General features: G+C 54.6%; 1 protein-coding gene across 1 annotated transcript; it reads right to left on the reverse strand.

Annotated features, from left to right (window-relative positions):
- Positions 1-8,220: 8,220 nt before the first annotated feature.
- On the reverse strand, positions 8,221-12,551 carry DCTN3 (dynactin subunit 3). Its single transcript, XM_080572544.1, has 7 exons — positions 12,396-12,551; positions 12,186-12,270; positions 11,222-11,308; positions 10,471-10,554; positions 9,867-9,925; positions 9,083-9,142; positions 8,221-8,640 (listed from the first exon to the last, which is right to left on the reverse strand). Exons 1-7 carry the CDS (start codon positions 12,486-12,488, stop codon positions 8,551-8,553), a joined length of 558 nt encoding a protein of 185 aa, XP_080428670.1. The 5' UTR covers positions 12,489-12,551; the 3' UTR covers positions 8,221-8,550.
- Between the last annotated feature and the right edge of the window lie 682 nt (positions 12,552-13,233).

Consider the following 13,233-nt stretch of genomic DNA (forward strand, 5'->3'; position numbering starts at 1 on the left):
TGGATGGGCAGTCCCCAAGCTCTCCCTTGGACTGGCCACATAGCACACGAGTGAAGAATTTGCGTCTCCTCTGTTTTTGCTGAAGCAGCCTCAAACTCGCAGTTATTTGGCAGGAGACATCTGTATCGCCGCAGAGCTCTACATCTGAGCACTGCTGCCATGCAGGCCACAGGAGAGGCAGGGCCAGCATCCATGGAACCTGTGATTTTCAAAAGCTCCAATACTGAAAATAAATAAACTTATTTGTGTAAATAAACTTATAGGTATGGGAGCCTTCCTGCATAGTGGGTGTTGGGATGAAGAGGGAAGGTGGGCTCAGGGATACCAGGGAAGGTGTGCTGTCCCACCAGAGGACAACCAGCTTTGGCGGGGAAGGGCATAAAACAGGGCTCACCAGAGAAGAGCCTGGGGGAACAATGCTGAAGCTGGGGGTGAGGCAGATGTCTCATGTGAAGTGCATCTACACCAATGCACGCAGCACGGGCAACAAACCGGAGGAGCTGGAAGCGACTGTGTGACAGGCTGACTACGGCCTAGTTGCCATAACTGAAACATGGTGGGATCACTGCCACGGCTGGAGTACTGCGATGGACGGCTACAAGCTCTTCAGAAGGGAGAGGCAAGGAAGGCAGGGTGGTGGTGTGGCTCTTCATATTAAAGAGTGTTTTGATGTTGAAGAGCTTGGGGTTGGGAATGATAAAGTTGAATGTCTATGGAGAAGGATCGGGGGAGGGCCTGTAGGGCTGACATTTGGTGGGGGTCTGTTATAGACCACCTCATCAGGATGGAGAGATGGATGAGGTCATGGCAGGCGTCCTGCAAGCGTCCTGCAAGCAGGAGCGCACAGTAACAGTTCATCATCACCTTACATTCCCTACTGCCCGACAACTGATTCCTCCCCTGTTTCCTCACTGGCTGAGTACTGCAGGTTCACAAACTTCTCAACGCCTTTCTATACCACATACGTACAATTTTATTTGACCAAATGTTAGTTTATCCTTTTTTTTTTTTTCTTTTTCCTTCTTCTCTCATGACTATAGATCCTGTGATTTGTGTTTTTACCGATTTCACACTGCTCGTCCTGTTTTTCCTAGCTATCCTCCTTATTTTGGGACGCCGGGACCTTCCTCTTCTCTGCTTAACAAACTCCCCACTGCTGTGCTGCTGTCGTGCCTGCACAATCCCTTTAGAATATGCAAGGTTAGTGGATTTCCCACCACAAAAACACCTTCTGTTGCAAAAGCACAGCTTTGTTTCTCACACCGGTGTCTGCGAGCACCGAGTGGATGCGCTGAGGACGGGAAGCAGCCCCGTGCTGCAGTGCCTGTCGGCATCTCAAACTGCAGGGCCCTTCGTGAAGTCATAGCGCCCTTTCATAAGCCAGGTGGTTGTGCTGGGAGCTCCGCCGTCACGCGGGACCAAAAGCAATGAAGAGTTCCTTCCCAGCTGTGACAGCGAATCTGTGTAGTGTGGCAGACTAAGGAGCTTGGGGTGGGGGACAGGAGAGGCTGTCGGACACAGCTGGAGCTGGGCAGTGGGCTGTGACCCTGGCCCCGAGCGAGGAGCCCGGCGGAGCCATCCTGGTCCCCCGCCTCCCCACAGGATGCAGCACAGGGGCACCGGCCTGCTTCAGCGTGGGCTGGGGGCTGTGACCTCACAGAGGCGTTGCCGTGTGCTGTCTGTGACCTCAGGGCCGTGTCCCTATAAAGCACCGGCCAGCACCCCACGTCTGCCAGTGCGGTCGTACCTGGCTGTGAGCGATGGTTGACGACAGCAGCGTTTTCCTTGTCCCCGGCCTCCTGCTTGTGGTGACCGGGCTCTCCCTGCTCTCCAGGGGCCGGCGCCAAAAGGTACATGGGGCTTGAGGGTGGGGGGACATGAGGCTGGGATTCCGGGGGCAGGGGGTGTCGGCAGTGGCCCCACGGATCCCTCCCCAGGTTGGTGACTGTGCTGTGCTCCTGTGCCCACAGGGTGACGGTCTGTGCTGGCGAAAGTGGGGATGGCGGCTACAAGCAGCAGCAGCGGAGCCTGGTGAGTCCCCTTTGGGTTGGCCTCAGGACCGAGCAGCCCATCCCGATGGGCCCGAGGTGGCCCTGGTGCCTCTGTCCCACCGCAACTCAGACTCCCTCCCTGTTTTGCAGGCACCAAGCAGCTGTGCGGGTCAGGGCGCTGCTGCCCTGGCTGTACGGCGTGCATCAAGGCCAAGCAGGAGCTGCAGCAGCTGGTGCTGTCGGCACTGCCCAGGTGTGAGGCTGATGGGCTGAGGCCTGACTTCTGGCAAGCGGCATCGAAGGACCTGGAGGGGCTGATGAAGCGGGGCAGCCTGTCCTGCTGTGGCTGCGACATCCCCAGGATCAAGAGCTGTCCTCGGAGCTGGAGCAACACCTCTCTGGAGCACGATGGAGGAGCCCCCACAGAGCCAGAGCCTCCGTGCCACGCAGCGCCCAGGAAGGAGACACATCCCGCAGACATCCCTGCAGAAGACCAACATCTGGACTCTGCCCTGAGCAAAACCAGCAGTGCGGAGGAGGCTGATGAGCTTCCTGGGAAGAGGCAGTGCCTAGAGATTCTGACAGCCCCCAGGAGCCCCAGGCTTGGGAAGCAGGCCTCCAAGCCAGGCAGCGGAGATGAAGAGCCACCAGCTGAGGTCTCCTCCTCCATGCAGCCACCAGAAACGGGGACGATCGTGCGTGAGAGTTTCCTTCGCCCAGATGAGGGGCGACAGCAGTGGGTGGAGGTGTCCCAGCAACCTCTCGGCTTGTCCGTGGACCTCTCAGCACTTCCCAGCCCAGCCAACACAGTGTTACGAAAAGACCAAGGCTGCCAAACCGACTTCGTCATCATCCTGAGACCACTGGGGGCTGATGATGGTAATGGGAACCAGCCCCAAACTGCAGCGCCTGTCGACATCTCAGAGCTGCAGCTGAGGCTTGAGCAGCACAGCAAGGCCTGCATGCAGACAGCAAGCGAAGAAAACCTAGAAAGCTCCTCTGGGACAGTGCAGCAGTCAACTGAAGAGGAGCATGAAGCACTGCCCCAAAATGCCTGTTCTGGCCCCCTGCCACCACAATGTCCCTGTGTCGCCTTCCTCAAATACAAGCCTCTCCTCCATCCGGACCAGGTCAAGAGGAACTGGAAGAAGCACGGGGCCTCCACTGTCTGCCCAGCGGCCTCTGGACCACCATGCTCCTGCCCTCAGCCTGTCCATTTCCACAGGCCCGAGGCCACGTTCATGCCTCAGGAGCTGCAGCACCACGGGGACCAGCTCGGCCCGGAGCGCCCATGCCAGCGAGCAGTGCCCTGGGAGGAGGGTGGCTGGGCAGCCCCAAGGGCTCACACACACTACACCAAGAACGGCTGGTGTAGCCACAGCATGGACACAGCTCCCAAGGGTGAAATTCTGAGGACGCCCTATGGGTTGCCGAATGCGTGGGCAGGACAAGAGCCCACCGCAGTCTACCCAGCCCTCAGGCCCGTGATCCAAACTACAAGCCTGAGGCGTGAGCACCGTCGGAAGCACCGCAGACACTTTGTGGGACCAGCCGCAGGAGCCCCACAAGGCCAGTGGGGCAGCAGCAGCGAGCAGACCCAATGCTCTGACAGCAGCTTCCACCTCCGGGCTGCGGCTGTCCCTCAGAAAGGAAACACCAGTGCGGAGGTGACCACGGCGTCTGAAACATCTGGGGCTGAGGCAGGCACCGGGGGACCTAAGTGGTGGCCTTGGAGGAAGAAGTGCCCTGGCAACGTCGAGAGCTCCCCAGATCGCGGGGCCTGCTCCCAGGGCACCGACAGCCAAGAAAAGTGGACAGGCAGCAACCTCCCTCGGGGAAATGCACGGGCCAGGCCAGCTCCCAGCTCAGCCTCCACAAGAGCCCAGGAGCCCCATGGCTACTCCAGCTCGTCATCTTCAGAGCACTGCAGTGCCCCTATCACCAGATACCCGTGCTCGTGTCACTTGCGCCAAACCTGTGGCACCCAGGGCACTGCAGCGGAACCGAACGGCAACAGCATCCGCTCGGTCTGGGATAGGATTTGCTGTCGGCAGCAGAAGATGTCTGCATCGCCGCAGAGCTCTACATCTGAGCACTGCTGCCATGCAGGCTACAGGAGAGGCAGGGCCAGCGTCCATGGAGCTTGTGATTTTCAAAAGCTCCAATACTGAAAATAAATAAACTTATTTGTGTAAATAAACTTATAGGTATGGGAGCCTTCCTGCATAGTGGGTGTTGGGATGAAGAGGGAAGGTGGGCTCAGGGATACCAGGGAAGGTGTGCTGTCCCACCAGAGGACAACCAGCTTTGGCGGGGAAGGGCATAAAACAGGGCTCACCAGAGAAGAGCCTGGGGGAACAATGCTGAAGCTGGGGGTGAGGCAGATGTCTCATCTGAAGTGCATCTACACCAATGCACGCAGCACGGGCAACAAACCGGAGGAGCTGGAAGTGACTGTGTGACAGGCTGACTACGGCCTAGTTGCCATAACTGAAACATGGTGGGATCACTGCCACGGCTGGAGTACTGCGATGGACGGCTACAAGCTCTTCAGAAGGGAGAGGCAAGTTGGTGATGGCAAAGTTGAGAGCCTCTGGGTAAGGATTAGGGGACGAACAAATAAAGGGGATGTTGTTGCGGGAGTCTATTACAGACCACCTGGCCAGGATGACAATGCTGATGAATTAGTTTATGGAACTAAGAGATGCCTCGAGATTAACTCCCCTTGTCCTTATGGGGGAGTTCAACTTGCCAGAAGTCAACTGGGATCACCACACGGCTGACACGAGCAAGTCCAGGAGGTTCATAAAGCACCTAGATGATAACTTCTCGGTGCAGGTGCTAAGGGAACCAACTAGGAAAGGTGCCCTCCTGATCTGTTGCTGGAGAACAGAGAGGGTCTTGTGGGGGACGTGGTCATTGGTGGCCGTCTCGGCCATAGAGACCATGAAGTGGTTGAGTTTAAAATTTTTGACGACAGAAGGAAAACTGTCACCAAAACTTCAGCCCTGGATATGGGGAAAGCAGACTTCAGGCTGCTCAGGGAACTAGTCAGCAAGGTCCCCTGGGAAACTGCTTTTGAAGGCATTGGCGTCCATCAGCGCTGGTCAGTCTTTAAGCACTGCCTCCTAAAAGCACAAGATCAGGCGATTCCCAAATATCGGAAGTCAAGCAGGCGGGGCAGAAGGCTGGCCTGGCTGATCTCCTACTGGAGCTTAGGCGAAAAAAGAAAACATACGGCTGCTGGAAGGAGGGTCAGGCAACGTGGAAGGAATACAGGGACACTGTTCGCGTCTGAAGGGAGAAAATTTGTGTAGCTAAAGCCCAACTAGAGTTGAAGCTGGCCAAGTCTGTGGGAGACAATAAAAACGTTTTTTTTAGATATGTGAACAGAAAAAGGAGGACCAAAGGAAACATAGGTCCGCTACTGGATGGGGAAGGTCACCTCACAGACAAGGACTTAGGTAAAGCAGAGACGTTTAACGCCTTCTTTGCCTCTGTCTTCAACAGTGATGACGGGCTTCGGGACCCAGGGTACCCTGAGCTGGAGGACCATGACAGTGGGAATGATAAACTCCCAACCGACCCTGAACGTGTGCGGGATTTGCTGCTCCACCTGGATCCATACAAGTCCATGGGTCCGGATGGGATTCATCCCAGGGTGCTTAAGGAGCTGGCTGACGTCATCGCGGGACCTCTTTCAATTATTTTTCAATGGTCTTGGGAATCTGGAGAGGTCCCAGCAGACTGGAAGCTGGCAAATGTTGAGCCAATTTTCAAGAAGGGCAAAAAAGAAGACCCTAGCAATTACAGGCCTGTCAGTCTCACGTCAGTGCCTGGTAAAATCATGGAGAAGATGATCCTTGAAGTTACTGAAGCGCACCTGGAGGACAATGCAGTCATTGGTCCCAGCCAACATGGGTTCACGAGGGGTAGGTCCTGCCTAACAAATTTGATTTCATTTTATGATAAGATCACCCATCTAGTCGATCAAGGGAAACCAGCTGATGTGATCTTTTTGGACTTCAGCAAAGCTTTTGACATGGTTTCCCACTGGACAAAATGTCCAGCATACAGCTAAACAAAAACATCATACGATGGGCGAGCAATTGGCTGACGGGCAGGGCTCAAAGGGTTGTGGTAAATGGGGCCACATCTGGCTGGCGGATGATCACTAGTGGGGTCCCCCAAGGCTCCATTTTAGGGCCAGTCCTCTTCAATGTTTTTATAAATGATCTGGATGTAGGACTAGAAGGTGTTTTGAGGAAATTTGCTGACGACACCAAACTTGGAGGAGTTGCGGACTCGGACGAGGGTGGAAAGGCCTTGCAGAGAGATCTGGACAGATTGGAGAGCTGGGCAATCACCAACCGCATGAAGTTTAACAAGAGCAAGTGCCGGGTCCTGCACCTGGGACGGGGCAACCCTGGCTATACGTACAGACTGGGCGACGAGACGCTGGAGAGCAGCCCCGCAGAGAGGGATCTGGGGGTTGTGGTTGACAGCAAGCTGAATATGAGCCAGCAGTGTGCCCTGGCAGCCAGGAGGGCCAACCGTATCCTGGGGTGCATCAAGCACGGCATTGCTAGTCATTCGAGGGAAGTGATTGTCCCACTCTGCTCTGCGCTGGTGCAGCCTCACCTCGAGTACTGTGTGCAGTTCTGGGCACCACAGTACAAAAAGGGTGTAAAACTGTTGGAGAGTGTCCAGAGGAGGGTGACGAAGATGGAGAAGGGCCTAGAGGGGAAGACATAGGAAGAGCGGCTGAGGTCACTGGGCCTGTTCAGCCTGGAGGAGGCTGAGGGGGGACCTCATCGCAGTCTACAACTTCCTTGCGAGGGGGAGTGGAGAGGCAGGTGACCTATTCTCCGGTATCACCAGAGATAGGACCTGTGGGAATGGTGTCAAGCTGAGGCGGGGGAGGTTTAGGCTGGACATCAGGAAGAGGTTCTTCACGGAGAGGGTGGTCGCACACTGGAACAGGCTCCCCAGGGAAGCAGACACTGCACCAAGCCTGTCTGAATTTAAGAAGCATTTGGACTGTGCACTTTGTCACATGGTCTAAAATTTTAGTCAGACCTGTGCGGTGCCAGGAGTTGGACTGGATGATCCTTATGGGTCCCTTCCAACTCGGGATATTCTATGATTCTATAATTCTAGGAAGGGTGGTGGTGGGGGCTCTTCATATTAAAGAGTGTTTTGATGTTGAAGAGCTTGGGGTTGGGAATGATAAAGTTGAATGTCTATGGAGAAGGATCGGGAGAGGGCCTGTAGGGCTGACATTTGGTGGGGGTCTGTTATAGACCACCTCATCAGGATGAAGATATGGATAAGGCATTCTGCGAGCAGCTCGCAGAAGTTACACGATCACCAGCACTCGTTCTCATGGGAGACTTCAACTTCCCTGATACATGCTGGAAATATAGCACTGCGCAGAGGAAGCAGTCCCGGAGGTTTCTAGATGCGTGGAAGACAGCTTCCTGGCACAGCTGGTTCAAGAGCCTACCCGGGGAGGTGCCCCGCTAGACCTGCTCTTCACTGACAGAGGAGGACTGGTGGGAGGTGTGAAAGCTGGGGACTGTCCTGGGCAGAGTGACCATGAAATTGTAGAGTTTTCTATCCTTGGTGATGTCAGAAGGGATACTAACAAAACTGCTCTCCTGAACTTCCAGAGGGCGGACTTTGACCTGTCCAGGCCTTTTCTGCAGGGGTCCCTTGGGATTCACTCCTGAAGGGTAAAGGGGTCCAGGAAGCCTGGATGCTCCTCAACACAGAAATCTTAAAGGCACAGGAGCAGGCAGCCATTACTGCTCTCTCTGAGCAGCCATTTTGGAAAGCAGTGGCAGGATGCAGGCCAGGGGCGCTAGCTGCCGCCAGCACAGGGCCGGGAGAACTTCCTGGGGACAAAGCCCACGAGGAACAATCGCCCAGCACCCTGCTGCTGGCAGGGCACAGGCAGCTTGTGAGGAAACAGCAGGGAGAGCCCGTGTGGCAATCCAGGTCAGGCTGTGTGAGAAGCTATCTCCTGCAGACTGCCAAAACACCTGTGCCAGTCACTGCTTACAGAAGGTTTACCCACCTTCCAGCTTACCGCTTCCCTCTCATGCATAGGTGTAGCATTTCCTCATGGAATATCAAGTACAGGCCGTGCGGGCCATACGTACATCTGCCCTCTTAAGCCTGGCCAGACAGTCCGTGCCATGGCTGCACCCAGGGAAGACAAGCCAGGTAGTGTTTCAGGGCTTTATTATGGTCCACAGTAACAGCAGGAAGGGATTTTTAAATATGTTACAAACCAAGATATAAGGAAGTGCAAGATCGACAAACAGTGGCATATTAAGAGAATACCAGGAGTGTGGCTTTGATTCAGGGTGACCGCAGTGCAGCCGCAAAGCCAGGGTGCCCCCAAGAGCCTGCAATGTCACTCGCAGCACATTCACAGAGTGGAAAGATGCTGAGACCAGAGAGTGCAGGCTGTGCTGCAGCATCTCCTGAGTGACCCAAGGCCAGAAGAATCCCAAGGCCCCGGCGGCGGTTCTCCGCACTCCCAGCTCTGCCATCACTCTGCCACAGGTTTCGCTTCCTTGGCTGCTTCCAGCTGCATCAGTATTTCATTCCACTGGACGAACTGCTTGGACAGAAGCAGGGTCTGGACATTACTCTTAAGGAAAGAGACGTAGAAACTTCAGGGAGGAAACCACAGAGCACAGCCCAAAAACCCCCTGGTAACCTGAGAGCACCATTACAATCCTGATTCCTTGGGAGACAAAAAAAACAACAAAAAAAAGGGTATGGGAAACCAGGGTGTACAAAACCTACTCAGACACAAACTGACAAGGCCTGGAGCCACCACACAGCGCCACATGTCAACTGCAGTCCCCAGCAACTTCCAAACACCACACAGCACTACATCTCAAAGGGCTTTCTACAGCATGACGGGAACACAAGCACCACCACACCAGAAAGGGCACTGGCCATTAAACCTGGGGCTGGGGATTGCCTGTTTCCAGCATCTGATTGGGGTAAGGTGGGCCAGGAGACAGGCAGATGGTTCGGTTTTGTCAGGCCCAGAGCACCAGCTGAAAGGATACCGTTTTGTTGTAGTCTTCAAGGAGCATCTTGACACCATCAGAAAACTGCTTGCACTGATCCTGCAAAGGAGAGAGCCTCAGCCAGTAAGCAGTAAATAAACTAAAAAGACATCTCTCCTTCCAGCCCCTGGCAGTACAGGGCCAATACTGGGACTAAAGCTCAGGCCCTGGCCACTCACTGCAGCTGAAAGCATTTCAGCAGACGAGAGAAAGGTTACAAAGGCACACCCCTATTCAGGAAGTGCCAAAGCACCTGTGCTTGCCATCTATCTGCTTTTTGTCAGCATCCTCAGCTTGCCTCAGAGTGAAAACCCACAGGGAAACACTGAAAGGAGGCATTAGGCAATGCCCAGGCTACTCATTGCCACCTCACGGAGTGCTCAAATGGGGAAGAAAAGGGCAAAGAGACAACGTGGCAGTATCAAAACCCCTCCAGAGACTGGGAGACTGAAAAAGCGCAACACTTCAGTGTCCCACTGAAAAAGGGAATAGCAGTTTGTTAAATCGACCGCAACTTATTGCATTCAAACCTTTGTTTTGAGTAGGCTTATCGTAGGCAAAGATTTTTGCCAATTCAGACTCAGTTACCAGAAATCCTGGCTAGTTCTCCCCCTGCAGTGTGCTTAAACCTCTTTAAAACTGCAGCACGAATACCCTGGACAAATGAAAATAAGTGGTCTAAACAAGCAGTTCAAACAATTGCAGATACAAGGGCATCAGTGCAGTCACCAACAAATGGCTCCTTCTCCCTGCTAGTCAAGACTGCCACGAGCATTCACACTACCTGCTGCTGCATCTGGATTTGGGAGAGTCGCTGCAGTTTCGCTGCGTGGTCAGGAACGGCTGAAAGCACAGAACAGACATCCATTTTGTTTGTTTCGCATCACGTGGGATAAGTTACCAAGACAAGGACCATTCCTTCTCCAAGGGCAAGTCACAGCAAAACTCCACTCAATGAATCCAAGCGCCACGCACCACAAACACCTTTATACCATAAAAAACCTCTAGCCACACTGTACGTTCAGCATCATTAAATTTGCTAATTACCTTCTGGGTGAGTTAGGGCTGCTGTCTCTAACCTGCTTCCTAACCCACGCCACCTCCCTCACCCTTGGTGCAGGAGCCACGTTCCCACCCGAGCCATGCTGGGTGACAGCTACAACGCTCTGCAGGACACCGTGTGCTTTCCAGCAGAGATCAGACACGGAACATGAGAGCTAGGTGAGGGAGGAGCCAACGTACTGCTGTGTTTGCACCTACTTTACTCACACTGAGCTGTGTGCATAGCTGTCCTCGCCTCAGGTCTGACACCCAAGAAAAAGCAAACAGCACAGGCAACAGCTCGGGGGTGGCACGTGCAGCTCAAACTTGCAGAGGAACAGGCATACCTTGGATAGAGGCACTGTCTAAGACGGGCTGGAGGTTCTTCACCTGCTCCAAGAGGGCTGCTCGGGAAGGAATGACCTGCTCCTCTGATCAGGGAGAGACAAGAAGGAACATCAGGAAAGGACAAAGCAGCATCTCAGCCCCCACCTCGCAGAGGGGCTTGTCCCACTCTGAACCGATCATCAGCTGGGACTGACACTTGTATTCCAGCTGCCCTGTTCCAGCTGACCCAGCTGTACAGAAAACGGCTTTTTTATAATTTTATTTAGCCTTTTGTGATGCTCACCAATGGATTCTCATTCACACTAACTTAAGTCAGGAGAATCTTCGCCAAGTTTCACTCCCAGACTATACCAAAAAAAAGGTTGAACCAAGGTCTTTGGAAGCAAAAGCGGACAACGCTAGAAGGTGTTTCATGTATATCCTAAACTCTGGTTTTGTTACAGTCCTCAGAATATGGGAAGTAGGGTAAGGAAAACCGTTCAAGCTCCAGTTTCTTTTCAACCTTTCATTAATTTAGGGTTAAACTGATCAATACTAAGATCAGAACTGGTAAAACTACATGGACATGCACAAGGGAGCACTAAGGGTGATGGACATCCTTGTAAGTCACATTTTGGGTAGCTCTAAATAGGATATCCTTCCAAATGTTTATAACTAAGCAAAAAAATAAGTCCATCCCAAACAACTTTATTTATTAAAATACAACTTTTGCAGTGCTAAAAACCTGTTCCTTCTCATGTGATGCCGTACCTGCCAAGATGAACTGCTGCTTCATGGTGTCTGGAACAGCCATCTTGTCAATGTACTGAGGGTCAAGGTATTTTATTACATCTTCAACTAGAGGAAAAAATGGTTTTAAGGCAAGTAGGAGAGATGTTATCGCTTTTACAAGTGCAATTCTCCCTGGGCTACAGAACAAACCTGCCCATTTAAGGTTGTTTTTGTTCAGATTCAGGGATTTCTGCAACGCTTGAAAACAGGTTACTTTAGAAGGCTACAACCAAGAACTTACGAATGAGTCAAACAAATAACTGCTTCATTACAGACACCTCCAATACTTAGCTTTTTGGCTAACGATACTAGAGGTGAATGAAGTCTGCCTCTTCCTAACCTTGAAATAAAACCTGAGAACTGCTCTCCGTCCTGATCCCTAAAGTCATTTACAAATACACAGGTTACATGTTCACACTCAGCAGCCACCGCAACCTTGCACCACACCAACACTCCCAATGCTGCTTCTGCGTTATGAAGCCACGAAACTCTGCCACAAGGAGGCTTTACGAGGCAAAGCATGACTCTAGTGCCTGCAGCTGATGCTCCCTGGTTCGGAGAAAGCTCCTCAGATGTGGCCACAGGGGGTGGTACGTGCTCCTCACCACTCCCAGCACACACAACGGGGACAGACACGTGGGCATGGTTAGCCTGAACATGCAAAAAGCCCCTTCAGGAGCTGTATTCCAGGCAGAGCACACAGCCGTGTATCGTTCAAGGCTGAAGGGGCCCGCTCCCCACCCCAGCACCTCTGCGCAAGAGGCACAAGCAGGACGACACCCCGCTGGGTTACCTGCGGGCCAAACGACAACCCAGAAGCACCGAGGAGGGGATTTTTGGGATCCGGGGAGCACCGAGACTGGGATTTTTGGGTTCCGAGGAGGGGATTTCTGGCTCAAGGCACGCCCCGCAAGCCGTCTCGAACCCCTCCCAGCGCACTCACTTTTCTTAAACAGGATCTTGACCCGCTCCCTCTTGCCGGCGATGTTGCTCAGCGCCACCTGCACCTTCACCAGCTCGTCCGCCACCTGCGGGGGCGCACAGGGAGGGAGCGGGCCCGTTACCTGCCGCCAGCGGCGGGCAGGGGGGCTCGGAGGCGGGGGGGGGGTGGGGGAGGGAATAAAAAAGGGGGTGACAGAGCGTGGCCCAGCACCTTACGAGGCTCGCAGGCCCCGCCGCCGAGGCGCTGCTCCAGCTCCTCCAGCCGCCACCGCACCCGCTCCAGCGCCACCGTCCCCGCCGCCATCTTCTCGACCGGCCCGGAAGCAGCCCGGCCTTCTCTTCCGCTTTCCGGCGCGCCCGCTTCCGGCCTGGTTGCCATGGCGGCGCGTTGCTAGGGGGGTGCCGTTGCCGTGGCAACGGGCAGGCCTTAATGGAGGCGGGGGGGGGGGGCTTTGGGTTTTTGGGGCCTCGGAGCTCCCCTGCGGGCGGCCGGGGCCGCTCGATGCTGATTTGCACTGCAGAGGGAGGCTCTGCCTTCAAGGGAGGTCGATAGCTGCCTCGCTGCTGCGGGCGAGAGGCGCTCGGAGGCATGAAGATGGGGCTTTGAAGGGCGGGGGGCTGCCGCAGGGCTGCCCCCGGCCCCCCATCGCCCTCACCTTCCCGCTATCGACCCGCGCAGCGGCGGTCGCCAAAGGGCCGATGGAAGCGGCAGCGCAGCTGGTGCTCGCAGTTATTGAGATCCCTCCGAGGGACGGGATGAGTTCACGGCAGCCACCGCATCCAGGCACCTTCTGGGATGAGGGGGAGAAGCCTGGGGGCCTCCGCAGCACCCTGAGGTGTGCCCTGCTGTGTGTCGTGCTGGGAGACCACGGTTGGCTTCGGTTAATCCCAGGCCAGGCTCCCAGGTCAAACCCGTCTGCTAACAGCGAGTGCCTCGTCAGCCGAATGGCTTTGGGGACCTTCCCGTGCCCCTTGCTGAGAGCAAAACCCACTGTGCGCTGAAAATCCTTGGTCCTTCTACATGTGCTCCTACAGGGAGCATCTGTACG

Source organism: Anser brachyrhynchus (assembly GCF_964034855.1).
Source record: "Anser brachyrhynchus genome assembly, chromosome: Z".
Taxonomy (NCBI): domain Eukaryota; kingdom Metazoa; phylum Chordata; class Aves; order Anseriformes; family Anatidae; genus Anser; species Anser brachyrhynchus.

What these genes read in the sequence shown, in the direction of transcription:
- DCTN3 (XM_080572544.1), bottom strand. Translation starts at nt 12,488, where the DNA reads ATGGCGGCGGGGACGGTGGCGCTGGAGCGGGTGCGGTGGCGGCTGGAG. An exon ending in GCAGCAGTTCATCTTGGCAG is followed by an intron (nt 10,555 to 11,221) that starts GTACGGCATCAC and finishes CTCCCTGATCAG; the next exon opens with AGGAGCAGGTCATTCCTTCC. An exon ending in TTGAAGACTACAACAAAACG is followed by an intron (nt 8,641 to 9,082) that starts GTATCCTTTCAG and finishes AGTAATGTCCAG; the next exon opens with ACCCTGCTTCTGTCCAAGCA.